Here is a 26,256-nt window from a genome sequence, read left to right on the forward strand (position 1 = left end):
CTGCTAATCAGATACACCGATAGGATACACCGATCTACGGACTAATACTGCCACTACTCAGTACTATTAGTGTAGCACATCAGAACAACACTCACGTGACACGTTTTGTTTGGTGGTGTTGTCACATTCATTGGCGAGACGCGTCGCGTGGCTCCGAGCGCGTCGACGTCCCACAGCAACCCCCTTTCGTCGCTCCCTTTACCATGGCTAAGCGCAGGAGTAGCCTGTTGACAGTGATGATGAGGACCCGCAGTCCTCTCAGGCATCAAAGCGCGCCAGAATACAAGATAGTGAAGTTCAGCAACTTGGAGGAGTTCACCTCCCAAACGCCGGAAAAGAAACCAAAGGTCAATGGTAAAACAAAGGACGAAGGCAATAGTAGTGACGAGGGAGAGATAGACATTCGTGACGTCAATGAAGAGGGCGAAGAGTTCGAGAAGAGGTTCGAAGAGGAGAACGGTGATGCCATTCGGCGGCGTCTCGAGGCAAGGAGTCAAGTCGTTGGGGTAAGAGTACTGCACTAAAGTTTGGGGAACGACACACTCACCCTGGAGCACAGGGAATTGCGGACCATGGTATCATCGAGTGCATTGAAATGGCGAACTTCATGTGCCATCCTCGTTTGAGATTCACTTTTGGACCACAGATAAACTTCATCATTGGTACGTCTACATATCTGGTCTTGTCAAATGCGATATTCATCCTCATTCCGCAGGTCATAACGGGAGTAAGCAACGTTGTCTGTGTCGGCTAAATTCACTCTCATATGTGTGTATAGGTGGCAAGAGCGCTGTATTATCCGCAATCACCATTGCTCTCGGCGGAAAGACTATTTCAACTGGTCGTGGATCTGGACTCAAGTCCTTCATTCGTGAAGGTCAAAAGTGAGCACCGCTTAAATAGTTACGTGGCACCGGCGGTTGACGAAACCGCGACAGCAAAGCAGAGGTAACCATCACACTCAAGAACCAAGGCGAGGAGGCATACAGGCCCAAGGATTACGGTAAAAGCATTGTCATTACGCGAACCTTCACTAGACAGGGTTCGTCGTCCTGGTCAATTAAGAGTAAGGATGGAAAGAAAATATCAGACAAGAGGGATGAACTGGCTGCGATTTGCGACCACATGAACATTCAAGTCGACAACCCGTTGAATGTCCTCACTCAGGGTTTGTCAAGTACTTGGATTGTTTGTACAGACTAATGACCAGCACACCAGATGCTGCGCGTCAATTTTTGAGCGCTTCTCATCCATCTGACAAATACAAGGCGCGTTCGTCACCGCATACATCCATAAACAACTAACTGTCATCCCCAGTTCTTCCTCCGCGGAACCCAACTGAGCCAGCTTAGCGAAGAATACGATTTGTGCCTGGCGCATGTTAACCAGACTAGGAAGATCTTGCATCAGAAGAAACAGGCTCTCCCTGAACTCAGGGCAGCATTCAAGGAGGCCACCGTGCGCTTTGAAGAAGCTTCGAAAGCACGTGAACAGCGTCATAAGGCTGACGAGCTCAAGAAAGAGTTGGCATGGGCACATGTGGCCGCAAAACAGCATGTAGATTTCCCAATCTTCCTACGTGCGAACTTGTAAGATAACCTTTAAATGCCCAATCACAGGAAATGGAGGCAAAGTTTCAGGAAGTCGCAAGAGCACAGCAGCGTCTGCCAAAGATTCAAGAGAAAGTTGACGGTGCGGAAGTAAGTGCCGAACTTTCCTGGTGTATATTTTAACTCATACGACCCTGATTGCAGGCCCAATTCAAGGCGGCCTCTGACGAGGTCGAACGACTTGAACGAGAGTTTGCTGATCTTGGTAATATCGACCACCTGAACCAGAAGGCCAAAGAATTGCAAGATAATATGCGAGTCAACAAAAACTCCTTGAACCAATTCAAGGTGAGCTCGGAAATCTCGAGCCCTGGCGTTCTTATGTATATATACTTCCGCAGAATGATGAAAGAGACATGAGCGCTAGTTTGACCGGCCTGAACAAAGCCATTCAGGAATATGACATTAAAATCGTTGAAGAGACCCGCCGTATGGAGACACATACGCTGGCTAGACGTGAGGAACTCAACCGACGCCTTGAAGAGGCCAAGCAAGCCGTCGCCGCCGCCGAACAGGCTCACGGAAAGGTCTGCGACGAGAAACGTGCCAAGCTAACAGCCACGGATGACTGCAAGCAAAAAGGGATGGCTGCACAGAACCAGATGAAACAAGCCCAGGAGCGCATCCAGGAATGCAATACAATGATCAACCGGTGCAAAGACCGCCAGGATAACGTCCTGGCTCCTTATGGGAAGGATATGAAAAATATCCTTGAGCAGATTAAGCAGATGAGGTGGCACGGAGACACTCCAGTAGGTCCCTTGGGCTTGCATGTCCGATTGAAAGATCAGACGTGGGCACCGTTGCTACGGTCGCAACTCGGAACTTTGATGAGCGCCTTTGCATGTACTGATCCGAGAGATCGTCCTCAACTGAAGCGATTGTTTGACCAGACGAGGAAGTGAGTGTCGCCGTCTATCAAATAGACAATCAACTGATTATCCGTTTAGTCACCATATCAATATCATCATCTCGGAGCGGGATGAATTTGACTACAGCTCTGGTGAACCTCCTGCTAACGTGCTCACTGTGTTGCGTGCATTGGAGGTAAGCAGTCTATGGCTAGCTATGGCGTAATGGTATTCATCTCAAGGTGTTCTCTGTAGATATCCGACCCATATGTTCTTCGTATCCTGATTAACCAGTCGAACATCGAACGGACCATCCTTGGACACAACCGGAAGGCCGGTGATGATATCCTCCTGGGGCTGCGCAGTGGGGTAGCCTGGACCGCCGATTTCATGCGTGTCACAAGATACAGGTAAACAGCTTGGTGGTGTGACGATTTCGCGGGCTAATTGTATTTACTTAATGATTACAGCGAGGGTGGTGGTTCATCGATCAAGCTGAATAGAATTGCGAACGCAGACCCGCGGCAGATGCTGTTTACCGCAACCGATAATGCCACGGAGTTACGGTGAGCTGATAGTACTCGACTGTGCTCACTGAGACTGTCCCCTGACTTTGACACAAGTGATTGGCAAGAGAAGTTAAGGGTCGCAGAAACGACCTATCAATCTGCTTCAGCTGAATGCAAGCGACTGATGGAAATGTATAATATGATCACGCAAGAAAGCAGAACACTCGACGTAAGTTGGAAGTGGGTCGTTTTACGCTCCGGCTTTACCGAGCTTTCTTGCAGCAAAGGGAGCGTGCGGCACTTGGAGAATCTGCGAAAGTTCAAGGTTGCACATTCACAACTCCAGGACGAAGCCAACGAGGAGATGCCCGCTGGCGTTACTCACTTGCAGACAGCCAAAGAAGTCCGCTTCGTTCTTTTCTGCATTGGCCTGCCTTGAACGTTGTATTCTTTAGGAGGCAGAAGAAGAGAAGAAATTGATTCTTCAGCAGTTCGAGGACCTGGCTCGCCGGAAGACGGCGATCAACGAGACACAGAATGGGTTATTGACAGAATTGAACCAGGTTAAGAAACAGATTCGAAATTTTGAAGAAACTCGGGGACAGATCACGGTATGGATTCCTCCCTTAATTGACATTGTATGCTGTAACCGTGCATATTCTAATCGTGCTTTGTACAGACGAACGTCGAGGAAGCTGTAACTAAGCGGCTGGATGCACAGAAGAACCGAAACCACTATACGAAGAAGTTAGAGGACGAACAACGGACGGTTAGAGATTTGGAAGCAGTTGCTGACACACTCCAACAGGAGTTCACGGTATGAATAAGGGTCATAGAGCTTTGGCCCTTCTTGCTGCTCACATATTCCACAGGACTGGACAGCGCGTGCCCGAGAGTACTGCGACCCCGTTGAAAACCCTCGCAAAGTGGCTGTGGTGCAGCGTCAACTTGAGTCTGTGCAAACCGCTTTGAAGGAGCGCGAACGCAGGTGAGTGTGCACGTATTGCCAGTGTTCTTTATGTAACTCACCGTCGCGTAGGCAAGGGGCGAGTGTCGAGGAAATGTCAATCGAAGTGAATAAAGCCAAGGCGGACCTTGATAACGCAGAACATGACCTCCGTACCTGTGCCGCTCTCAACAACGTTGGTAGCCATGTCCCATTTATGTCTTCCCTGATGCCAATGACTCTATTACAGACTATCAAGAAATCACTTGTCTTAAGGTTGGACAAGTGGCATGAGTTCCGCCGACACATTGCTCTGCGGTGCAAGCTCGTGTTCCAGTACCATTTATCCAACCGGGGTTACTACGGCAAGGTCTTGTTCGACCATGTGAACCAGACGTTGCAGCTCAAGGTGAGGTTGCAGCCTTTGTCTCAAATGCGACCTACTGAGATTGTCTTGAGGTCCAAACCGATGACCAAGCTGCAACTCAAGGGCGGGACAAGGATCCTCGGTCCCTTAGCGGTGGCGAAAAGTCATTCTCCACCATTTGTTTGCTGTTGTCTCTATGGGACTCCATCGGTTGCCCGCTTCGTTGTCTTGGTAAAAGGCTTACCCACACATAAGTGTAAAGTTCGTTAACTCGAAGCCCCCTAGATGAGTTCGACGTATTCATGGACGCGGTCAACCGCCGCATCAGTATGCGTATGATGGTACGTCCTTGGCCCTCGACGGCTCCGAAAATTTTGTAATAAATTCCAAACTGCCTTAGATCGACACCGCGAATGCTTCGGATAAGAAGCAGTATATTCTCATTACACCACAAGAAATGGGATCCGTGGTTGTCGGTCCTACTGTGCGCGTGCACAGAATGAGCGACCCTGAGCGTGGACAGGGAGTTCTAGCATTTGGAAACGCCTCCGCGTAAACGCAGCGGAATGTCCTCAACTTTGTGTTTATTCGTATGATATTCAACCCTACTAGGTACATTATTGGTCAAGTACGTGAAGGTACCAGTTTTAGCTGCATCTTATCGTCGTTACATCTTAAAGCTCAAGCATATACATAGCCCTGCGGGCACGCAATTGAATTGCTTTGTTACAGGGTAAATATCTAGACCTCCCCCTGAAGTTCGTTTTTCGACGCAACGAATCGTCTCTCACTCTCCCCATCTACTTTGCGCGTCCCCGTTTCCCTATGCGCGTTATATATCTCTCCATGGCCGAATTGTTCCACTCCTTCTCGACGGCGCTTCCTGCCTGGCTGACCATCATGGTGGGCTTCTTGGCTTGACATTCCTTGCACAGGCATTCCCAACCCGTGGTAGACGTCCTTCGAAGTTGCACCGGTCAGCGTGCTCGATGCAGATGGATTCTGCAGCGTTGGGTCATCCGTGGATGCGTTAGGGTCAACGACTGTGTCTAGCACAACACTAGCGGGTGGGGGCTGGCGACCTGCGGGGACCGTCACGAACGCCCATCAGGTAAACAAAGAGACATGTAAGGTTTGGTTTAGGAATGTTATCACGAACACTTACCCTCTGGTCGACCATCAACAATACCCTGGTTGAACTGGGACGATTTGTCCGTAAAGTCTGTCGCGCGGAGGGTATCTTTCCCTTCCAGTGAATGACGTTGCTTTGTCTGTGCGTTGGTCATGATACTGTCACTGAGTGAATAAAAAAGTCCAAGTGGTTTTGAACTGGACGGCTTGTTACAGTATTGCTTTGAACGACCAGCCTTTATATTCTTGCTGTCGGAGGTCAGTGGAACGGTGATGTCATGAGGTGATGTAATCCTCAGCTGGGGAGGGCCTTAAGCTCCAACAGTGCGCTCGCGCGGGTTTTTATTTCCTTTAGGTCACGGACCTGGTCCGTGTCGCTATGCTATATTAAAAACCCTTCGGGCACTCCTGGATGCTACAGTGAAACAGATGTACATTCTCAAAACACAATCCATTATGCTATCACCAAGTTTGTTGATAGTTCCCGTCACAGGTTTGCTCTGTTGCCCACGTACATCAAAACAAGAGTACGCTGCGACTGGTTGTGATATTTTGTACATGCCCCGTAAATTCATCCATCCGTAACACATCGGGGTTTCAGCATATTCCGTTCCATACATGTAGTGGTGTGCGACACAATCCAAACCTCATCGCAGTCGCAGTCACCTTCCTATACCCTAGCCGGAGTGCGCGGGCCGGTGCTATCTCAAACGACGAAAGAGTTTCCCAGACATGGGGCCTGGCAGCGTCCAGGAACAAAGGAACTTACCTATTGAAGGATACTGTAGGTATCCTCAGATGCAATGAGCTACTGAGGGAATAGTGAAAGAAACAAGTGGTAAGGAAGCACACAGCCAAGCAATCACAGGGGTTATATCTCCAACACTACCATGTCTCATAACTTGTCATCTTGATTTCCCTGACCAGGACTCTCACTAAGAAATATCGTACACCTCACATGATGCGCGTCCGTGGTGCTGCAAGAGGGCAGAAAGCGAAAGAGGAGGAGTACACCACATACATAGCCATATAGCCGCACAGCTCCAACGTCCAGCATCCCTAGAATGGCTAGTACCATAGTAATATGCAGGAGGTGAAATCGTTCTCGAAGACCACATTCGAAAAATAGTAACATGATGCTTACCTGAACGTCGGTGGAAACGAGATATTGTACCACACTATTTTTTAGGAGCCGTGTACGCGCAATTCCCTTCATCTCGCAGTCTAACCTTCGAACCACTGCCTACAATACTTAACTACCTCTGGTCGCTAGTTGACACATCATATGCGAACAGTACAGGTGGGGCTGTGGGGCTACTATTCATTTTAGCATGACAACGTCTTGAATAATTTGAGAGCTCCAGAGAATGATGCATCAGAGGGACAGGGAATGACGGAATCGCAGTCACGACCAGTCAGTGACGGATTTAAACAGGTTTAAACCATTTATTCGCTTCCTAATGCGCGCGCACGCGAGCCGCCGATCACAATGATCATGTTTCATGGAACCGCACATTTTGATCAAATGATGTACATAGACGGCGGCTGGCCAAAAGTCAGGGATGGACGCGCGCCTACCCGTTCCCGGACTTACCTTGGTCCATCTATCAGTTTCAGGACACAGTGCCCAGGCCGGTGCTTGATGAAGTGATGATACCCCTACCGAAGGGTCTGTGCTGCATGTCAAGCTGCATGCCAACCAAATTACGGCGATGATGCGGCGAAAGGTGTTTACACCACTAACCTATGCATGAACCCTACATCTGCGAGTGCCCACTGGTTTAGCGAGATCTCCAGCAATCCAAATGCAAGCCACACCCTGGCTCGTCCGCCTTTGAAACTGAAAAGCTATGCCTTGTGTCGTTTAAAAGCCAGGTCTGAGACTCTGGCTCGCCGCAACTCCTAACTTTTACCTCATGGCCGTTTATGACACACTCGTCGTCGTCACTTCGGCGTTCATCGTACTTGCGTTCGTATCGTCTTATTTCCGGCGCCCCCGCGCAGAGGAATTCCCCCCTGTGGTGTCCAGCTTCCTCCCGTACATCGGTACAGGCATCCAATACGTCCGAAACCCAGCTGGATTCCTGGGGAGGTGTTTGTAAGTGCTCATCCGTCGAACCTGTGCTGACTAGTATGCTGACACTACCTTGCATCCAGCAATCAATATGGCCCGGTCTTCAAAATGTCTATTGGCGGCCGACACCTGACTGTCATTTCCTCTCCAGACGGCATTGCAGCAATCTTGCGGGACCAGCACAACATTTTCAAAAGCGATTCCATCCAAATTGAACTGACCCAAGCGATCGCCGGACCGCGGGAGAACGTTCCGCGCCTGCAAGAGATCTTACAGCATCAGATAGCTCCCATGGTTGGACGTACCTTGGCCAAAATGTCCCTGAAGAAGTTCACGTCGACATATATAGCACGGCTGCTCCAGGAGATGAACAGTTTTGTGGCGCGTTCCGAGAAGGGGCCAAAGGCTGTGTCGTTAATGGAGCTCGTGGGAAGATGTCGGCTCGCAGCGTTGTGTCATGCATTTTTCGGCCCGTCGTTCACCGATGATATTTACGACGACATAAACTGCTTGGATGAGAGCGTTTATGCGAGGCTGTATAGGGTCCCTTTCGACTGGCGGCCATCCACAGAAGCGCGCAGGCGCCTCATCGGTCGACTCTGCGCGTACGTCGCTCAGGTGGAGGAAGGCAGCGCATTAGTGGATGTCATGACGGGTACACTCGACATCTTCAGGGCAAACAAGCTTACGACAGAAGAAAAGGCCTGGCTATTGCTTGTCTTCCTCTGGGGATTATATGCAAATTCGACGAACATGACCTTTTGGGCACTGACGGAAATTCTTGCGGACGGGAAGCTTGCCGCGCAACTGCGTGCAGAGATAGATAACGTGCTGCACGCGCATATGGATATCGGGAAGGGCGACGTTCCATGCATAACTGACCTCCCTGCTTTGCTTCGCACAGACACGCATGCGCTCGATGGGCTTCCACTGCTTGACTCGGTCGTCCAGGAGACCATACGATTGAGGCTAATATCAACTCCCTTACGACAGGCATCATGCGACACGGAATTGGTTGTAGATGCGGCAGCGGGTCAACGAGTGATAGTGCGCAAGGGGGAGTATGTGATGGCGCATCTGATGGGGACGCATTGGGACGGGCGATGGTTTGAGCAACCGGACAAGTTTGTACCGGACAGGTTTACGACGGGCAGGTATGCGAGCGGACTGGAGGGGTCTGATGGCGACAACTCGACACGACCAAAGCGAACCAAACTGCCGTTCTTTGGTTGGGGAGGCGGACGTGAAATCGTGAGTGTCCACCCCGCTAATGGTCCGGGCAGTCGAAGAACTGAAATGCTCTCTTTTCACCGTAGTGCAAGGGACGGCACCTTGCCGTCTATGAAATGAAGCTCCTCGTTGCGCTCTGCGCGCACCACCTACGTATCACACACGCGGACTCCGACAAACACGGATTCGGCCTGGGATCGACAAACCTGTTGCCCCCAAAAGCGAAAAAGAAAAGCGTCGGTGTTCAGCAGACAGAACATGATGTGATGGTGTGGTTGAACTCAGTAGAGGGAGGAAGCTGATCTGTTCGTAGTACTATATCTCCAAGACAAGTGCATGTTAGCAAGCGACTGTCGCAGGAATTGCTGTTGGCTGCCGAGTCAACTTTCCAATACTTCTCACAGGTAGTAGAATAAAACGTACAATACGTACCAACAATGCCAACCTACTTCATAGAATCGCACAACTTTGCTTGATCTCTTCTACGACATTTGGGATCTATCCTCTCCGTCGTCCGGGAACATCGTAGCCTCAAGGCTCTCTAGGTGTTGCATCCAACATTGACTCCGAAGACATGCGATGGAGAGTCAGCCGCCAATTGTGAGGCTGGCTTTAGAAGAAGTGCTCGTCCCCGCCGTGTCAACGGCGTAGAGAGTGGGGACGGGGATAGCTGTGTACCCCAATCAGGCTCAAGAGACGACCATAGAGTTGCTATCAGGAGTGAAAACGGTGTTAAGGAACTTGTTGTAGGGACCGTGAAAGTCCGCCTCGGAAGGATTCGAGGGAGACTTATTCGAACTGGTGTCGGACTGGGGCGGGCCAGGTTACGATGGCGCTTTGAAGACAAGATACGTGACCGTTAGTTCTGGAAGCTTGAATCAGTCTGCATTTAATTCATGGGTACTCTCACTGTACGATCGTCAATAGGGGTGCTGTCGAGCGCCGTTTTCAACTTCGCTGTCAGCTTCGGGCAAAGCCGAAAATGACTGGCAACTCTTGACTCATGGTCAACTCTGACTTCCTCCAATATTCGTGGGCTGGCTGAAGTAGCAGGCTCCACCAACGGTGCAACCGTTCATTACTTGTCGTTCATTTATGGGTGCATTAATCTTGCTGCTCGCCGCGCGGTTTCCTGAAGGGATAGCGACGTATTCTCAGCCAGTCATGAAATCTGGGTTTACTTGCCGCCCTATCCGCCTTTGCTACAAGTTCTGAATTGCCTGCTCACGATTGGCCTACCGTCTCTGGAGAAAAATCCATTTCCGGGGGGCTGCTGCAAGTACTGTGACACCTGAATTATCAAGTTTGATAAAATCCAGGCTCCGCAAGACAATGCGACGGCTTCATGCCTCGATCTCTGTCCCTGGAATAGGGCTGAGACAATGCTCTGCACACGATGCGTCTCCTTCCACTCGACCGCCACTGGCTCCGATATCATATTGGAAACGCTTCCAAAAGACATCCTGCAAGCACGTTCGATCCAAGGACCAAAAGACGGCAATCATATAAGACATTCAGAGCATGAGGACCTGTTTAAGCCACTCCTTGTAAGTTATGCAGGCCCCACTAGAATGTAGATACGACCATCGCGCGGAGACATTATCACAGATCTGCTGGTTGAGTAAAACTGGTAACTGATTAAGGAGCTAAGCTAGCGCTCTTCTATCGTTGTCAGCTTTATCTTTCTTCCGCGTGAAAGCACGAAAATATGCATGGTAAAGCAGGGGGGACACCTTCCCGCTTCAATGACGTTGAATTCATTTAGCGACAGTGGTCAATTGTTTTTGTGTAGGTGACATTTCATAAATGCTTCAAGGACTTCGCACGGACAACAAATCAAAACGGAAACAGAATTTGGGAACCATCAGTGTGAGCACTACTTGGTGAGAGGGAAACGACTGATAAACACCATGGCAGATCCTGTGACCTACCCCCCACTATACGCGACACTCCTCCGTCTTCTCATCCCATAGGTGAGCGCGGATCCTCCCACGCCGTAATGCGAGAGTTATGATTCACAAAGTACCTCTGCCCCAACGGAGTGAGGCGCACCTCCCAACCTGGGGGCAAATTCTCGAACATCACAGTGGCCGCCCGTGGATCAACCCACGTCGTCTTTTTATTGACATGATCCACAAAATATGGCCTGTCGGCTGCGGTATAGCGTTTTTCCCAGCCACTCGGTAAAGCAACAGGTTCACTCCACGTCGTCACTTTCCTATTATGATCCGCGAAATATGGCTGACCCTCGCGGGTGTAACGCTTCTCCCAACCACTGGGCAGTGATGTAGTCAATGGGTCCTGTGACGTGAAGGGAGGAGGCATAGAGGATTGAAGCACTCCCACGGAAGATGATGGAAACTGGTTCTGCTGAGGTCTCGTTGTAGAGATTGCGGGCGGACTCTGGGAATGCCGTGACGCAGGATGAGAGGATAGGGAATATTGCGGTTGCCTTGGAGTAGTATAAAATAAGAGTGAAGCCGGACTCGACTGATCAGCAATATTTTGCCGCATCGGCAGGATTTGTGACCTGCTGTGGGGCGACAGGTGAAACCGTGGAGTATTGGGGTTGCGGCAGCGCAGATGCGTGGCCAGTGATGATATCAGAGAATGAGAACGAAGTCTCTGATGACCGTTCTGAAGTTGTAGGTGAAGGTGAAGGTCCTGACCGTTGCGAAAGAGGCAGGGATGTGAGTACTCCATCTGTCTGTCCCTGTAGCCCTGTACTGGCTTGTGGAGTGCAGAGCTGTTCTTGGGACGATAGCTGTTCTTCCACCAGACCAGTGGGTGTAGTTAACGCATCTACGTGATGCTGCTCGCCTGCCTCGGTTTGTTGAATGGAAGATGGAATCCGCTGCCGTTGAGAGGCGGTGAACGACGTTGAGAAATGTCTCCCTGGTTCAGGAGGACGAACAGTAAAATCCTGTTGGCTAGAACTGGTTTGTGGAAGCAAGAGTGAATCCATTGGCTGCTGAGACGAAGCTGACGGAGATTCTTGTTGCTCTGCTGGATGGGACAACGTGGAAGTATCTATCACATCTTGCTGTGGTACGACAGCTTCTCGAGGCGAAGCCATTATTGTGCGCTGCGGGGAAGCAGATACAGGAGACTGTTGCTCTACCGCCGCTGGCAGTACAGCCGTCTGAGGTATATGATCTGCCCGCACACTCAGAAGGGAGAAAGAGACAAGAAGCTTGCCGCATGTTTGTCGGCCATTCGTCGTAACAATATCTCTAGTGACCAAGCCTGGAGACTGCTAGTAAACCACCGCACCACGAGACCGCGCAAAACACATACTGTCGGGAGTTTCAGAGTACTCAAGAGCCTCCACCCCCTTAAGCGTGACTGAGCCTGAAATTTTCGCCTTCCTCCTGAGAATATGCCCGTAGCAGACCCGAATAGTAATTGTTGACGTCCGCTTGACAGTGCTACAATGTTCGAAAGTTAAGGGCCAAAGGATAATATACCGCAGAGAAGTGCACGAAGAGCTCACATGTCAAAATGTTGGTTCCATGTAGGGTTGGACGTACCCTTGATAGATTTAGTCGTATGCGTTTGATCAGTGTCTACCGAGACCACCACGTAAAGGTCGGGTTGGCCTGGCAGGCTAATTCTGTCCTTGATAAGGGAATGCGCTGAGCGAACTGAGCTCGTTAAAGATCAGTGAGATATGCACTACAGAAACAAGGAATCTACAATATACCAGTGATCCTGACTATCTTAGTATCGTCTGCGGCAGACATCTGGGATCGACGGGAATGTCAGTGTACTTGTAGCAAACTGAAGAAGACTTACTAGATGATGCGGATGACTGTAGTCTGCAACATGTTCGTATCACTCCATTTGCCAGAGACGGGCACCAGGTAGTACTCACTAGGAGAGCACCTTCCAGCTGATCCTATTATCAATCTTAGGAGGTATTTAGACCAGAAACTGACTTGAAGCGATACTGAGAGATCGAGAAGAGTATATACGACAACGTATACTCCTGCACGCTCTCGAGCACGGCGACAAGGATGTACAGTGAATCGCTGGGGCAACGCTGGGCAATGGGCAGGTCGCTGGAGGAGAGTGCCCAGTCCACATTGCGGACTGCCCTTATTAATACGGCAAGACGCCTCGTTTCCCAGATCCTCGAATAGCAAATTGACCTGACGTTATATATAAAAATCAGCCAGGACTCGGACTTGGTTACCTCCGTGTTGTCGTACGCCAGAAACTTATGGGCTACCTGCATACTCACCACCCCACATAAGAGTGTGCAGTTACCAGAAGCCCCCTAAGTGCACAATCCTATACGAAAACCGCTCAGCTTGCTATAATCATAGCAAGCCCTCGCCACGCATGTGAAGACCCCAAAAACGGAAGCAAAAGATACAGTGCTTAGTCAGCAAAAAACAGGCCGGAACCAAACGTTTTGGAAATCCATCAGAATTCCCTTATTTAGAGCCTGAAGGATTGGAATGTTTTTGGATTCCCAGAACAAGTAGGCTTTGGAGGCATGAACGCAGGGTCATTCCGAGCAGAATATGTCGCAAAATCAAAGTCGAGGTTGTATATAAACAGGAGCTGCCGTTCCGGAATCACAATGATGTTGGCGGTCAATGCGTTGGGCAAATACGCGGAGCGGGATATTGACATCATCATGGGACATATTACAAGGTGGGGTGAACTAATTTGCCTATGTTCGCCTGGGAACCCCACCGGAACATTGATATCCCTGAAGTCACTCCGAGTCTGCTCTTTGCTCGATTATGAGTCATTCAGAGGCATCGTTGTTGTGGACGAAGCATACATTGACTTCGTGGGCGAAGATGCGTCAGCGCTCAGCAGTGTTGCTGATCAAAGATTACAGGTAATCTTTCCGTGCTCCCGAGCATCGGCTGTACACTACTCCCGCCTACGTCTTCTGCTAGCATTCTCGAAAAATCGTCATGTCGACACCAACGGCGAGCTAGATACGCCGCGTGAGCAAAATAAATTTTCTTCGCGACACACGTGGACAGCGGTGTCGAGTTCGAATGGGGGTTCTTCGCTGAGACTGGTCGCCAGGGGGTACAAGGGCTACATCTTCTACCCTGCGACCGACTTTGGACCCTCTGCATGGAAAATCCGCTCCACTTCGTACAAAAGAGTCGAGAGGTGTGGCGTTACCCGCTTTTGTGAATGAGTTCGTGTATGTCACGAGAAGGGACATCAAGCACGCCGTAAGAAAATAAAGTTTTTGGTTTCGAACAGCTCATGACTTACCTTCCCAATGACATATCTATGTAGCTCGCCTGAATCCACAAATTGTATTCATAGACTCACGCGCCGCACCCTCCAAATCACCTCGCAAATACAGTTGATCACCATGGTGCACTGCCAATGTACGTTCGTGGTGTCTGACTCCTGTGTTTGCGTAACCAAGAGCGCAAGAGAACAGAGATTCTTGGCGTATAACAACGTAAACTTGTCCGATGTAGGCTTCTCGGCGGAAGCCGAACAGTGTGTAGGTCGGGGGTATATGTCAGCGACCAGACTACGGATTCAGTAAGGCCATCGCATGGACACAACGTAACGCCGACCTTTCCATCGTCTCCAACCATGTAATCGTGCCATGTTGATATGGCATCCTGCACATCACTTCCGAAATATGCAACTACCATAGCAACGGTGCAGTAGCGAGTGAGAGGGAAGTGAGGCGAGACATCGTGAAGCCAGGAAGGTGACGGAGTCAGCTGGAGTTTCATTTATGACCCGTGATTTGTGGAGAGTGATAAGGAAACCTGATGCAGCAGCAGATGCAAGAAATTGGTTGCGATGACGGTAGAGTGAGACCGTTCCATCTGTAAGGTCTGACGTGTGCAACCTAAGTAGCGACGAAAACAAAGGGTTGGTTTGCCCCTCTAAGATGGCGCGTAAAGACAGCTGTCAATGAGTATTAGTACCGTCAGTAGGGAAATGACAAACACTGGCAGTGCTGCAGGTCGGTGGCATCTCCGCGGAGCACCCACTACATCACGAGAGGGTAAATGCTATCCCACAGTACTTGCTGCCTTTCTCAGTCCGCACGGAAATTTCATACTCCACTGTATCCTTGTGCACCACATGCTTAATTGTCAGATTCCAACGGAGCTCGCAATTCTATGGAAACCATTGCTAACGAGCAGGGTATTTGAAGAGGCTGTTCAGAGTACTCCTGAGGTGTGGCTATCAGCAGGTTGATTGGTATGGACATGAGGGTTCTAGGCGAGTGTAGAATGACGTCTTTGTCATACAGTGCACGCAGTAGCAAGCTAAGGGGATGCCGGGAAATGGTTTCGAGCCTGCAAATGCTTTGGTCAAGGGGCTTGACTGTTACCCCACCCGCGTCACCCTTCTAGGGCTTTAGAGGATGAACTCCCATCTAAGCATACATAATGGGAGTTCCGAGTGGGCGCCCACGATAGTGTTGACGAGTTTGGGGAACGACACACGCACGCGAGGATCGTGGCCAAGCGGCCGAGTGAGAAGATGGTGAAAGTCAGATGTGAGTGAAGGCGGATGGGGGGAGGAGTCTTTTGATAAGCCCGGGCCAACTGGGTGCACGTGCTCTTTTGCAACACACACACTTCTGCAGGACTCAGAATCTGCATTCCCATACGGTACTAACCGGACACCTCAGTCATACAGGAGTATCCAACGAGTGGCATAGAATGCGTTCACCAACCGTAATGAAGTTATGAAAGGGCTGCAAGTGCTGAAAACTAAACACTTCGGGTTCCCTCTGGACGCACCGGTAGGGATGTGTCATACCACCCAAGTTACAACCAGCCGCGCCCAAAGCCACTAGCCACAGCGCGGAAACCATTCTCACGAACCTCTGAGAAGAACAATTCATGCTGGTCGGCAAGGCGTTCGTTATTCCGCCGGATTTCTTGAATAACACCATGTTGACGTTCGCATAGCGGACACGTCGCCTCGCTACCAAGAAGACACCTACGAATTTCGGGCGCGTTAGTAACAGAGTCGGGATAACATCAGGTGTAAGGGGGTGAAGGCAAAAAAAAAAAGCGGTGCGCAGAAGAAGAATAGAAGAAAACATTTTACGCACCGTTGGTGGAAACTATGGTTGCACATGAAATGGATACTTGGTAAGTCGAGCTGGCCATTACATTGCGAGCACCGAGTCACATGGAACACCCTTGGATGCTCAGTATCCTTGAGCTCGTCAATCTGTTTGAGCTTGGCTTGCGTCTCGGACCGATAGGATGATATGAGTTGTTTATCCTGAGATACGAAGCACAATATATCAGCATGTCACGAACGACAACAGTGCGAAGTCTTACAGTTGCAATCTCTTCTTGCCCTTCTGCGATACGCCGCATAAGCCAACCTTTGACAAGCCCCACGCTCGCGACATTATTCCGCGAAAGAACCTGGACAACACTCAAGGGAGCCATGATGTGCTCGCGCTCAACATGTTCCAGGATCTCTTGTAGATCTGCTTGATGAGTGGAGAGCAGCTCAGGAGTGGACGTAAGGAAACGCAGTACCAGTGGATAGAGGTGCGGGTGGCCAGGACCATACTGACGCAGCGCTGCGATGACTTGAGCTGTCGGCGAGGACAGAATTCCCACACGGGCATGGCTTGAGTCGCCCGCTTCCGCGACCGCCCGCACGCCGGAGTTATACTGGTCCATCCAAAACCGCAATACATCTTCGTACATGCCCATTTTTTCCCATAAAAGCACGAGACCGGGTGCATACGAATAACTCGAACACAGAATCAGTGCATGAGTGGCATCGTACGGCAGATGCGAACTGCGAAGTAGCCGTAACGCCTTCTCCTTGTCTCCTTCATTTTGGTTCTCTGTGAGGTAAAGCTCGAGCAAAGTGTTCCATACAGCAGCTTGGTCCCTTCTCTCGGCTTCATCGTCTTCTGAACCCGGAAATTCCACCGCTATAGCCCCTTCCAAGCTTTGTCCCCATCGACGGCGCGCAACCATCTCCAAAAACCTCACGAAGTGGGTTGTGTGATCCACGAAGTGCGCAAAGAATAGAGTTGGTGAGGGACGTCGTATTGCTTGGGTCCCGCCGTTCACTTGTGCGGGTCCAGGTGAAGCGGTGGCTGCCCTCACATGTCCACCGGTCCCAGCACCCTTATCCTCTTCCGCGCCACTTTCACCATTCTCCTTTGCTACGTCCTGGTGGCTTCGCAACTAAAGCCTCGTCTCCAGCAGAAAGTGCTGGCGGTACCGCGGGCGCGCGGGACAAGGCAAGATACGAAAGATAGCTTGGCGCCTTCGCGTGGGTTGCAGGTAAATGGTCAGGCGGCGATGATTCCGGGAGGTGTCCTGCTATGGTGCAAAGGTCGATGAGTAACTGCGTTGTTTCTTCGGGGAGGTGGTCGAGAAGTGCTCTGCCATAACGTGCAAGGCCAGATTCTGCCTGTGGAAAGGCGGATTGTACCATCAGCGTTACAGGATGGATTCAGCAACGTTTGCCAGAGTAACGGAGAAACTCAACAACTTACACAGTCGCCTCCGGCTTCTCGCAGATAGGAAACCGCAGCGCTGTACCCATTGGTCTCCATCTTTCTTTCATCACCCTTTTCACTCTTCGCGCCAGTACCTCTTCCTGTGCTCCCGAACGTCAACTCCACACTACTCCCACCAACATCTTCCACTAACACTCTCAAATAATCGTCATGTCGACCCCAACGACGGGCCAGATACGCTGCGTGCGCAAAGAAACCTGCTTGGCGACACACGCGGATAGCAGTATCCAGCTCGAATGGTGGCTCTTTGCTGAGACCATCGCCAGGGGCTACATCTTCTACCCTGCTGACCGACCCCGGACCCTCTCCACGGAACACCCGACCCTCACTTCGTACAAAGGAATCGAGTCGTGCGACGTCGCCGGCTTTTGCGTATGCATTAAGCAGAAGCGTGGTGTGTTCTGCATGTGCGAGCCCGCGAGCGTGCAGCTCTTGAAGGTACGTCATAAGAAGAGGCGTCAAGCGCGCCGTAAGAAACTGAAGGTCATTAGTTTCGCCCTGACAAACAGATCGCCAAGGGACATCCCAGGCCCGGAAATGGAGCTGATTCCCAAGGGCAGTAACTCACCTTCCGAATGACATAGCTGGCCTGGACACCCCCAATTGTATTTATGTACTCACGCATCGCTCCTTCAAAGTCGCCTCGCGAGTACAGGTGATCACCGTGATGCCGGTGTACGTCCGTGGTATCTAGCCCCTGTGTTTGTGCAACTGAGAACGCAAGAGAGTAGAGATTCTTGGCGTATAACAATGATAATTTGTCTGGTGTAGGCTTCTCGATGAGGCGCGTAAGCTGAACAGTGTGTAAGCGCAGGGAATATGTCAGTGACCAGACCACGAGTTCAGTAGAATCATCGTATGGACACACTAAGACCGACCTTTCCCTCGTTCCCAACCACGTAAACGTGACCCCATGCTGATATCACATCGCGCACACCACCTTCGAAGTTTCCCGAATATGCAACCAGCTTGTTCTCCATATCAACCAGAACCACACGGCCCACTTCGCCACTAGAAGAGTTCAGCAGTCCTACTCCAGCAAGCGTACCGCTAGTGGGCGAAGCAACCATTCCGGCACTCCCCGCACCGAGCTTGCGCTGATTACCGACTGGCGCTGTGGTCGTTATTGGGGGGAACGGTGCAGGGAGAACCACCACGACGTAGTTGAGATGCGTACGTAAAGACTTTTTCTCGCCTACTCATCCGAATCAGAAATCACGACCCATGACTAGCATGCAATTACCTTCCAACGCATAGGACCCAATACGACCCCCCACCGCGCATGCATACAACGCCTCGTCCCGTCCAAGAGTCACCCAACGGCCCTTCCAATCGATACATGCACATTGTAAGCCTGCACCGATTTCATCAACCAGCACCGAGGACGGAGAAGAGACTTTGGGGATGAGAGGGTAAGAATAGGTCGAGGAGGTGGTGACTATGAGTAAATAAAGGGAGGGATTCGGTGGAGCATTGTGTGCATCCTGTGAAGATGAGCCGGTAGTGGGTGAGAGGGAAGTGGGGTTAGACGACGTGAAGCCAAGAAAGGTGACCGGTTCAGTGGGGATTTCATGTATGACACGCGGCTTAGGAAGTATGGTGAGGGAACCTGACGTAGATGCAAGAGATTGATCGAGATGACGGTACAGTAAGACTGTTCCATCCGCAAGGCCAATAGCAAGGAAGGCAAGGTCTGGCGTGAGGGCGAAACAAGATACCTAATTACACTTGATTACGGGTGGCGTGAGGGCGAAGACGGCGAAGACATACAGGGTGAGGCTTTCCACTAGGTTGAACCTTCGCTGACCGAAGAAGGGAAGGACCACTACTGCGTTTGTCAATCTTGCTAAGGTTCCATATCTTCATGACGGCAGAGCGAATATTGTCTTCTTCCTGTGATATGTATCAGAGATAAACTTCGAACCGGATAGTCGTGGAGGTTCATACACCAATGGTTACTAACATGCCCTGTCTCTCGATCATGTGCGTGACCCTTCCACCGACATGTGCAACCCAACTAGCGACGGAAACAAAGTTCTGGTTGAGAATATGAATGCTGCCATGTATGTCGGCGACCACAAGACCCGCAATCGAGGACGTCATCGCCGAGATTTCCGGCGCATTCTAAGATAGCACGTGAAGACAGGAGAGCAGTACCATTCGCGAAATGACATACCTTGAATATCTCAGGACAGCTCTCGGAATCGTGGACATCTTTGACCGTTTCAACGTCAAAGAACGTGAATTGGCGGTGCTGTAGGTGGGGGTGAAACCTGGCACGGTCGTTTAGGATAGTGAGTCACTGTACCGCTGTGGATGTAGCTGCCATTCGGGAGTACCTACTGCCTCACTGTGCGCGGCACTATGTATGAGTTTGACTGTGTTTGGCTATCTACGCTAAATATACGGAGCTATAGCAGGGGGAGAAGAGTGTTACTGTAACGATTTCCAGAACTTTGTCAATCTTTCAAAATAACAAAAATCTAGCGGGTGAGGTTGATGTGATACTAAATGATGTTCCGTCACAAACAAACTACCACAACAATTTTATGCTGATCTGCAAACTGGAAAACCTCCAAGGCAAAAGCCATATGTATCCTACAAGCCCAATCATGTAGTGAGAAGAGAGCCTCTGAAAATGCAGTAGCCATCCAACCATGGTTATCTTGGGAATCTCATCGAAATCCGCCATGCTTGTAAATGGGATTGAATTATTGATGTCCCGCATTGGGTTCAATTCCACGGACTTTCAGCCCTTTCTGCAGACACAAAGTTGAAATGCCACACAGATGTAGAGAAGGAAGACAAACCTTGCCGGTCCATCGATTCCCCTTGACACGATTGCACCCCCATAATTTTACTTCTTCTAATTTTGGCATGGCAGAAATAATTTCCTTCATGACAAAATCATCCACTTCACGGCACCAGCTGAGGTCCAAACGCCTGAGTCCTACTGCACATTTTAATAGCACGAGTGCATCAGTCGAAAGAGAACGCAGGCCGTTGAGGTTGAGGTGAGTCAGCGATGGTCCCGAATGGTCAAGTAACGCGGTGAGCGTGGCATCAGAAAGGATATCGTTGCGCGCTAAAGAAAGGAAGTGGAGAGGAGGATTGAGGCTATCTACGCCCTCAACACGAGGGACGTCATCTGTGGTGTCCATGGTATCTTCAGTAGAATCTTGCTCGTCAGTTTTGCTCGCCCAATATTTGAAAAAACGAGCGACGTCTTCGTCCACTAAGCTCTCACAGCCTTCCATAACTAGGTCGGATAACGCGCGCGCGCGGTTGCCAAGCCCGTGTCTTAACACTGTACCGGTGAAGCCGACATGCCACGAAGGATTGAAAGTCTCGAGTGTGCTACCATGGCGCTCCAGCAGCTTGAGCCATCCATCTTCGTCGATTCCAACTCCTGGGCTTGCGAGGTCCAACACTTTTAGCGGGGGAAGAGCACACAGAGGTTCTACAAATTCATCATTGAGTAACCCAACTTCGCGGAGCTGCAATTCCTCGAGCTCGGTACAACTCTCAGCAAGTTGTCGGGTACAGTTGGAGTCAAAGCGAGGGCTCTGCGTGATGCGAAATGAGCGAAGATTAGGTTTGGAACGAAAAAATTCAATCCAGGCTTCCACGCGAACCAAGAAGGGTCCGAGAAGAGTAATTGAAGTTAAGTGAGGAAGTGACCTGGCAAAATCCTCCATCACTGATGATGTCAGGCGACCACAGAAGTCCAGGTGCAAGTGCGTTAAATTGGGATTGAGATTGGCAAGAGTTGTAAAAGCCTGGGCGGAAAGGTCTAGAAGAGGATCAGCGAAAAGTGTCTAGGTCACGGACGGTGTGGGCCTACGGGTAGCGTCATAGAACCGTAGGGCCTTGCTCCGCACATCATAGAACAAGCGAGCATTCTGGGAATTCCTAAACAGATAGAATGCAGCTTTAGGCGTCGATAATGATCTAAGAAAGAGTTCACTCACAAGCTTCGGCTCTTCCCTAAGGCTTTGGAAATCTCATCCATGTTAACTGACCCAATATCACCCAGTGCCTCCACATCGTCGATATGTTTACTGATAAGCTAGTGGCATCGACAACGCCGCACTTCTAAGCAAGCTGCTGCAAAGAGAGGAACAAAGCTACTTACCTCAACGCAAAGAGAAACCAAAGTTGGTAAGCGACGCTCTTCGAAATTGACAAATTCACGTTTCTCAGTAGGCGCCTTGCGCTTTCTGGGAGCGGCAGGTTTCTTGAACGGGTCGATACCCGCAGCCTTTACGCAGTCATGGCAGAGATACCCAGGCGGCGGATCGGCGGCCATTGTATACCTCGTCTGATGATGTGTTTAGCTTGGCCCGCAACTGGGTCGGGAAGAACATATAAGACTAACGACTGTGAACTGCTTTGTGCATTTCGCACAGTTCTCAAAACTACCAACAGGCGGTTTCGGACTGCGACTTGCGCCCGTAGCTCTCATGTTCCTTGATAGTGCTGTATACTCGTCATCCGACGAGCTTTGATAATCACCATCATCTTTCGCTTTCTTTTTCGCTTTTGCTTTTGCTGCTGCAGTTACTTTCCCCTTGCCAACTCGAGCCTTTTTGGCAGGTGATTGTTCCTCAAGTTCGTCGAGTTGATCAGACGCGTAACCGGAGAGCTGACAATACGAACGTTCAGTACAACTTGTGACTGTAACAGTGAATCTCACCCGTACTCCAGACTGACCCTGTGCGCCAGAAGTGGAATCTGGCGCAACATGTTCCGACTCGATGCCGTTGCTAGCGGGGGGCTCTATTCCATTGTTGTTACTTGGATCTGTGACCGGCTGCTGTGCGCTAGACTGGCCCTGGTTTCGTGTGGCGACACGCCGTGCTATGAGTTCAGGGTTGATGCCGGATTCCTGAGTTGTGAACTCGGTGAGGAAAGTAAAACATGATGCTCATCAGGTTTGCGTTACCCTTAGGAATTCGGTGAGGGCAGACGTCGGACCCCGTACGTTGTTGCGTCTCCTGCTCATGGAGACTCTTGACAGGAGTCACTGACGCGTCTCAAATGACTCACGTCTGAGTTTATCGGAGAAATGTCACGTGATTTAGTTTGGTTTCGCGCCGCGGCGCCAGTGGACCATCCCCTCGAACCAAACTACGGAGAACTCGTTACCGTGTCCCAACTCTCCCACTCTACCGCCTCGATGGCCGAATATATCTCAGTAATCTTGGTAGCACGTCCGGTACCCTACAAAAAGTGCTTAACTTTGAGGTTCGCTTGATCATGTGGTCATGTTGTATGATGTGCATACCATTGGCTCTTCCCCCTAAAGCTTTCGTGCATGCCTCCGAAATTCGACATACTTCCACCTGCATTCCGTAATTTTGCTTGTGCGGTTAAATGGATGTGCTGTACGCTTGTCCAGGCTTACATATCAAGTGAGTAAAAGATGTCATCAGAATACCATGAACCCCATGAGAAACCCGTCTCCGTCTTCGATGAAAAATTGGGAGGAGCTGCTGGGGTTTCTAGAGACATTCAGCTCTCCAAACCTCGTAGCGTGATGTATTGCTACATGTAACGAAGAACATGTAACGCAACAATGAATGCCTCCATGGTTTACCTTTCCCCAGCATCTGCATATGGCATGTTGACATTTGGTCTGTAAAGAGGACAGCAAGTAGTGTGTAATCTTAATTCATTGTCTCTATGATTCTCTTACAAGCATACCACTGGATTGGATCTCTTCGGTCATGTAGAACGCAGGTTATGCTCTACTTTATACCATCGAATGTGCATCCCCCGTCCGGGTGTGTAATGTGGACTGACACTATGGACAACGTTGGGGCTGTATACAATGCCAGCAGCGTATTCCTTGCTAAGCAGCACGAGCATCCGAACGTCGGTCACTCCATGAGCTTTTTGCCCTCGTCCTTAAACCGCTTGAGTTCACTCTGCCACGGTTGCCATACTTCACCATACTTCCGGAGAAGGGCCCCCAACTCCTCCCTTTGTTCTCTCTGCGTAACTTGAGCAACTAAACTGAATCATCACATGGACACGCACCAAATTCCACGGTTCCTCGCCAGCGTAAACGTCGGTAAACAGATCCCTCAAATCACTCTGCTTCAAACTTTCTGCCTTCCTAAGTACAGTCAGCACGTCCTTCTTCAGCCGCGACTTGAGAGCCTCTTCCTCCTGATCATTCCACCAGCCTCTCGACTCCATAAATAGTCTAAACCGCGTGATCGGGTTATCGATCTTCTTCCTGTTCTCGACTTCCTGTCTCCCGCGGTACGCGAAGGAGTCGTCGGAAGTCGAGTGGTGCCCAACGCGATAGGTCATCGCCTCCACTAAGACAGCCCGACCACTCGCTAGACATCGCCTCTTTGCCTCAGTCACGGCATTCATGACCGCCAATATATCGTTCCCATCCACGCGAACCGTGTCTACACCGTATCCAGGTCCCCGTGCGGCGATACCGTCACCGGCATACTGCTCATGCGCGGGCGTGGAGATCGCGAATCCGTTGTTACGAGCTAAGAAGATCGTAGGACACGGAATCGTTGATGCCAGGAGCATTCCCGCATGAAAATCTCCTTCGGAAGCTGCGCCTTCTCCAAAGTAAACACAGGCAACATTCTTGTGCCTACGGGCGGGATCCCGTCGGAGTGCATAGCCTACACCGGCAGCTTGGGGAATCTGAGTGGCTAGAGGTGACGAGATCGTATGGAAGTGGTGTTTCGGGGATCCAAAGTGCTGCGAAAAGGCTAGTGTCTGGTAGGACAATGTGATAGTGGGATAACGTACCATTGGCATTTGACGCCCTTTGCCCGACTTGTCTTCAAGATTGCCAAAGCACTGTGCCATGATACCGTCAATCCCAAAGCCTCGCCACAATAGGACACCCATTTCGCGGTACTGTCCTATCTCCGATTTGAGGCTCCTGTGAAGGGGTGGGGCAAAACGTGCATGCTCACCTAAAACCCTGGCGTGCTGTCATATTCATACTGGAGATCCAAGGAAGCAGAGAACTTACTCGTCGTCTGGTGCCAGTGCTGCGGCCGAGCCGATAATAGTTGCTTCTTCGCCATACTAACGACGATGTTCAGGGGTGTTCCTGGAATAATACGAAAGAATGGTTCCTCACAGAAGTCATCTAAAGTCAACGTGCATAAACTAGAGAATCACAGAACACGGCAAATGAGCATACGTAGAACGAAATCTTGCCTTGACGCTGCACGTTGTAAAGGACGTTGTCTACAGTCGGTAAGCGGACCATGTGCTCATATCTGACATGATGTTACACTTCTCTGCCTGCAAATTTGGCCAGTGAGTATGACGCACAGTCTACGAGCGAATTCTTCATTAATCTGCCCGTGGGGCATAAACAAGGTGAGGCGTGCTGGCAACGGACCAAAGCGGAACAAACGGACCTCGGGAAGTTGTCCGCCTTCCACCGGAATGCCGACGCCGTCGAGTACTCTGTAAGTGGGTATCTGTCCCTGTTCACTGGTGAGCGAATTGAAGAACCGGAGCTCAGACACGATGGGGGAGCGAAAAGTGGGAAGAATTCCTTGGTCCTTGGTAGGAACCGTCATCGTTGTTGTCGTCGAGAGCGCACGCCATGAACGTAGTTGGGTGTTAAGGTGAGGGAGAGATCGTATAACTCTGATCATCGTCGGAATAAGCAGAGAGGTGGGGTTGGTGGTTACCCCGGATCTTGAGGCGGCGTGTGACAAAATGGACTGCAAGCTTAACTTACAACAATGTTTGTCACTACGAGTCCGGTGGTAGCTTGAGAGCCTCCTCTGCCGCTTTCCGTCGACCACCCATCATCAATGTCACGTAGTCTGCTCCAGCAAGGACGTGTCCTCCATCTGCACCCTTTGCAGCGGATTTCCCTTTGTTCTTCGCTTTTGACCTCAGGTCCGCGCGCTTCTTAGCCGACTGGATCTCCGTCGTAGCAGGTGCACTCGACATTAGTTTTGGTTTTGGCTCGGGATGAGGAACGGGTTGCAACTGTGGCTTCTTCATCTGTTTCTACGGAGCAACGACAAGAGGATGCAAGCGCTCAGCGCATTGGATGTGTACGAGTAGAACATCAAACTCACTACCCGCTTATGAACTTTGGCACTCCTACCCATGGTAGCTACGAACCAGCTAATCTGACCGCAGATATGATCTTCGCGGGTACTCTTCAAGAAAGATCTTTCATGTCCAAAGCACCCAATAAGAAAAACACGCAATGCTTAGTCAGCAGCTTTATGGCCAGGGGCATTGATTGTGCATGCTGCTCGTCTCGGAATAACGAGGACGACGAGTCGGTAAGTCCGGTTTCATTTTCCTTCCTTCCACTGTTTCCACACGGAAACCTCTTGTTCTCCTCGAGTTCCAGAAGCATGCGGTCTTAGCTTCAACTGGAGGCAACTCGGACTCGTGTCATTCATTCTTCGACCCCGCTGTTCCTTTCCAGGTATGATTATGCTCGTCTTATGCATATGCTCGGCTGCAGTTTTGCGTGCGTGCTGCGCGAGGCAGCTTGAGCAGGTTTTAACCTGGTCCGAGTCAGTTCGGAACACACGCGGATTCATGAATACCGTGAAGTAGAAGACGGCCGTCCACAATGTTCAGTGCATGCTGTCTTGTCGGTGGCGCTGCATTATTGTACTTTCACAAGGTTACACGTCCATCACAGCGAGTATGTGCCCGTGTACGTAGTTTCGATCCGTTCATATCAGGTACATTCGTGTCGGCCACATAGAAAAGCGATCGTCCGATAGGTCAGGTCTGGCCGCGAGTATGCTGTATTTCACAACACCCGTTTCCTTGCCCTTGAGATTCGGTAGCCGATGACAAGGCTTCTTACACGTTTTGAGATCGATATGACAACCCTTTGCGATTACAGGCTCTATCATCCCTGTGCCTCATGACATTTTGATAGCCTATCGCCACTTCCTCCTGTGAAATCGGCCGTTCGCTACAGCCGCACTGCAGTTGGTGCTGTAGGACTTCATATAACTTTTAGCCAGCATGCACCT

The 26,256-nt window shown here is 50.5% G+C and overlaps 9 protein-coding genes across 9 annotated transcripts; 3 read left to right on the top strand and 6 right to left on the bottom strand.

Annotated features, from left to right (window-relative positions):
- The first annotated feature begins 166 nt into the window (after positions 1-166).
- On the top strand, positions 167-4,998 carry F5J12DRAFT_803682 (P-loop containing nucleoside triphosphate hydrolase protein). Its single transcript, XM_051744467.1, has 24 exons — positions 167-233; positions 254-313; positions 339-506; positions 560-662; positions 779-884; positions 939-1,168; positions 1,219-1,268; positions 1,318-1,557; positions 1,620-1,700; positions 1,755-1,898; positions 1,952-2,511; positions 2,561-2,657; positions 2,717-2,871; positions 2,932-3,027; positions 3,085-3,199; positions 3,278-3,373; positions 3,426-3,581; positions 3,650-3,787; positions 3,843-3,958; positions 4,010-4,112; positions 4,167-4,325; positions 4,376-4,514; positions 4,569-4,624; positions 4,684-4,998. Exons 1-24 carry the CDS (start codon positions 204-206, stop codon positions 4,837-4,839), a joined length of 3,354 nt encoding a protein of 1,117 aa, XP_051604476.1. The 5' UTR covers positions 167-203; the 3' UTR covers positions 4,840-4,998.
- Positions 4,999-5,650, bottom strand: F5J12DRAFT_803686 (uncharacterized protein). Its single transcript, XM_051744468.1, has 3 exons — positions 5,629-5,650; positions 5,449-5,573; positions 4,999-5,365 (listed from the first exon to the last, which is right to left on the bottom strand). The coding sequence occupies exons 2-3, from the start codon at positions 5,567-5,569 to the stop codon at positions 5,025-5,027; spliced, it is 462 nt and encodes a 153-aa protein (XP_051604477.1). The 5' UTR covers positions 5,570-5,573; positions 5,629-5,650; the 3' UTR covers positions 4,999-5,024.
- Positions 5,651-7,330: 1,680 nt separating this feature from the next.
- F5J12DRAFT_888708 (cytochrome P450) lies at positions 7,331-9,020 on the top strand (the record flags this gene model as incomplete). The annotated part of the gene is made up of 3 exons (XM_051747278.1): positions 7,331-7,512; positions 7,572-8,739; positions 8,805-9,020. The coding sequence occupies 3 exons, from the start codon at positions 7,331-7,333 to the stop codon at positions 9,018-9,020; spliced, it is 1,566 nt and encodes a 521-aa protein (XP_051604478.1).
- A 1,660-nt stretch (positions 9,021-10,680) lies between these two features.
- Positions 10,681-12,461, bottom strand: F5J12DRAFT_955124 (uncharacterized protein; the record flags this gene model as incomplete). The annotated part of the gene is made up of 5 exons (XM_051749859.1): positions 10,681-11,121; positions 11,249-11,964; positions 12,016-12,146; positions 12,212-12,362; positions 12,422-12,461. The coding sequence occupies 5 exons, from the start codon at positions 12,459-12,461 to the stop codon at positions 10,681-10,683; spliced, it is 1,479 nt and encodes a 492-aa protein (XP_051604479.1).
- Positions 12,462-13,140: 679 nt separating this feature from the next.
- F5J12DRAFT_314123 (uncharacterized protein) lies at positions 13,141-13,959 on the top strand. Its single transcript, XM_051738862.1, has 2 exons — positions 13,141-13,204; positions 13,245-13,959. The coding sequence occupies exon 2, from the start codon at positions 13,307-13,309 to the stop codon at positions 13,886-13,888; it is 582 nt and encodes a 193-aa protein (XP_051604480.1). The 5' UTR covers positions 13,141-13,204; positions 13,245-13,306; the 3' UTR covers positions 13,889-13,959.
- A 1,544-nt stretch (positions 13,960-15,503) lies between these two features.
- Positions 15,504-19,453, bottom strand: F5J12DRAFT_903240 (uncharacterized protein; the record flags this gene model as incomplete). The annotated part of the gene is made up of 11 exons (XM_051748378.1): positions 15,504-15,678; positions 15,794-15,969; positions 16,029-16,849; positions 16,884-17,130; positions 17,216-17,716; positions 17,808-18,032; positions 18,118-18,434; positions 18,483-18,957; positions 19,010-19,132; positions 19,187-19,295; positions 19,416-19,453. The coding sequence occupies 11 exons, from the start codon at positions 19,451-19,453 to the stop codon at positions 15,504-15,506; spliced, it is 3,207 nt and encodes a 1,068-aa protein (XP_051604481.1).
- A 219-nt stretch (positions 19,454-19,672) lies between these two features.
- On the bottom strand, positions 19,673-22,244 carry F5J12DRAFT_955133 (RNI-like protein; the record flags this gene model as incomplete). The annotated part of the gene is made up of 8 exons (XM_051749860.1): positions 19,673-19,998; positions 20,050-21,032; positions 21,084-21,151; positions 21,211-21,308; positions 21,375-21,560; positions 21,618-21,884; positions 21,936-22,127; positions 22,185-22,244. 8 exons carry the CDS (start codon positions 22,242-22,244, stop codon positions 19,951-19,953), a joined length of 1,902 nt encoding a protein of 633 aa, XP_051604482.1. The 3' UTR covers positions 19,673-19,950.
- A 561-nt stretch (positions 22,245-22,805) lies between these two features.
- Positions 22,806-25,056, bottom strand: F5J12DRAFT_314159 (thiamine diphosphate-binding protein). Its single transcript, XM_051738863.1, has 7 exons — positions 24,652-25,056; positions 24,563-24,588; positions 24,429-24,507; positions 24,366-24,374; positions 24,255-24,310; positions 23,282-24,203; positions 22,806-23,235 (listed from the first exon to the last, which is right to left on the bottom strand). The coding sequence occupies exons 1-7, from the start codon at positions 24,892-24,894 to the stop codon at positions 23,122-23,124; spliced, it is 1,449 nt and encodes a 482-aa protein (XP_051604483.1). The 5' UTR covers positions 24,895-25,056; the 3' UTR covers positions 22,806-23,121.
- Positions 24,995-25,198, bottom strand: F5J12DRAFT_713316 (uncharacterized protein; the record flags this gene model as incomplete). Its single annotated transcript, XM_051740826.1, has 1 exon — positions 24,995-25,198. The coding sequence occupies one exon, from the start codon at positions 25,196-25,198 to the stop codon at positions 24,995-24,997; it is 204 nt and encodes a 67-aa protein (XP_051604484.1).
- Positions 25,199-26,256: the final 1,058 nt, after the last annotated feature.

The sequence above is a fragment of the Pisolithus orientalis genome, assembly GCF_024613125.1.
Source record: "Pisolithus orientalis strain OTSU chromosome Unknown F5J12scaffold_3, whole genome shotgun sequence".
Taxonomy (NCBI): domain Eukaryota; kingdom Fungi; phylum Basidiomycota; class Agaricomycetes; order Boletales; family Pisolithaceae; genus Pisolithus; species Pisolithus orientalis.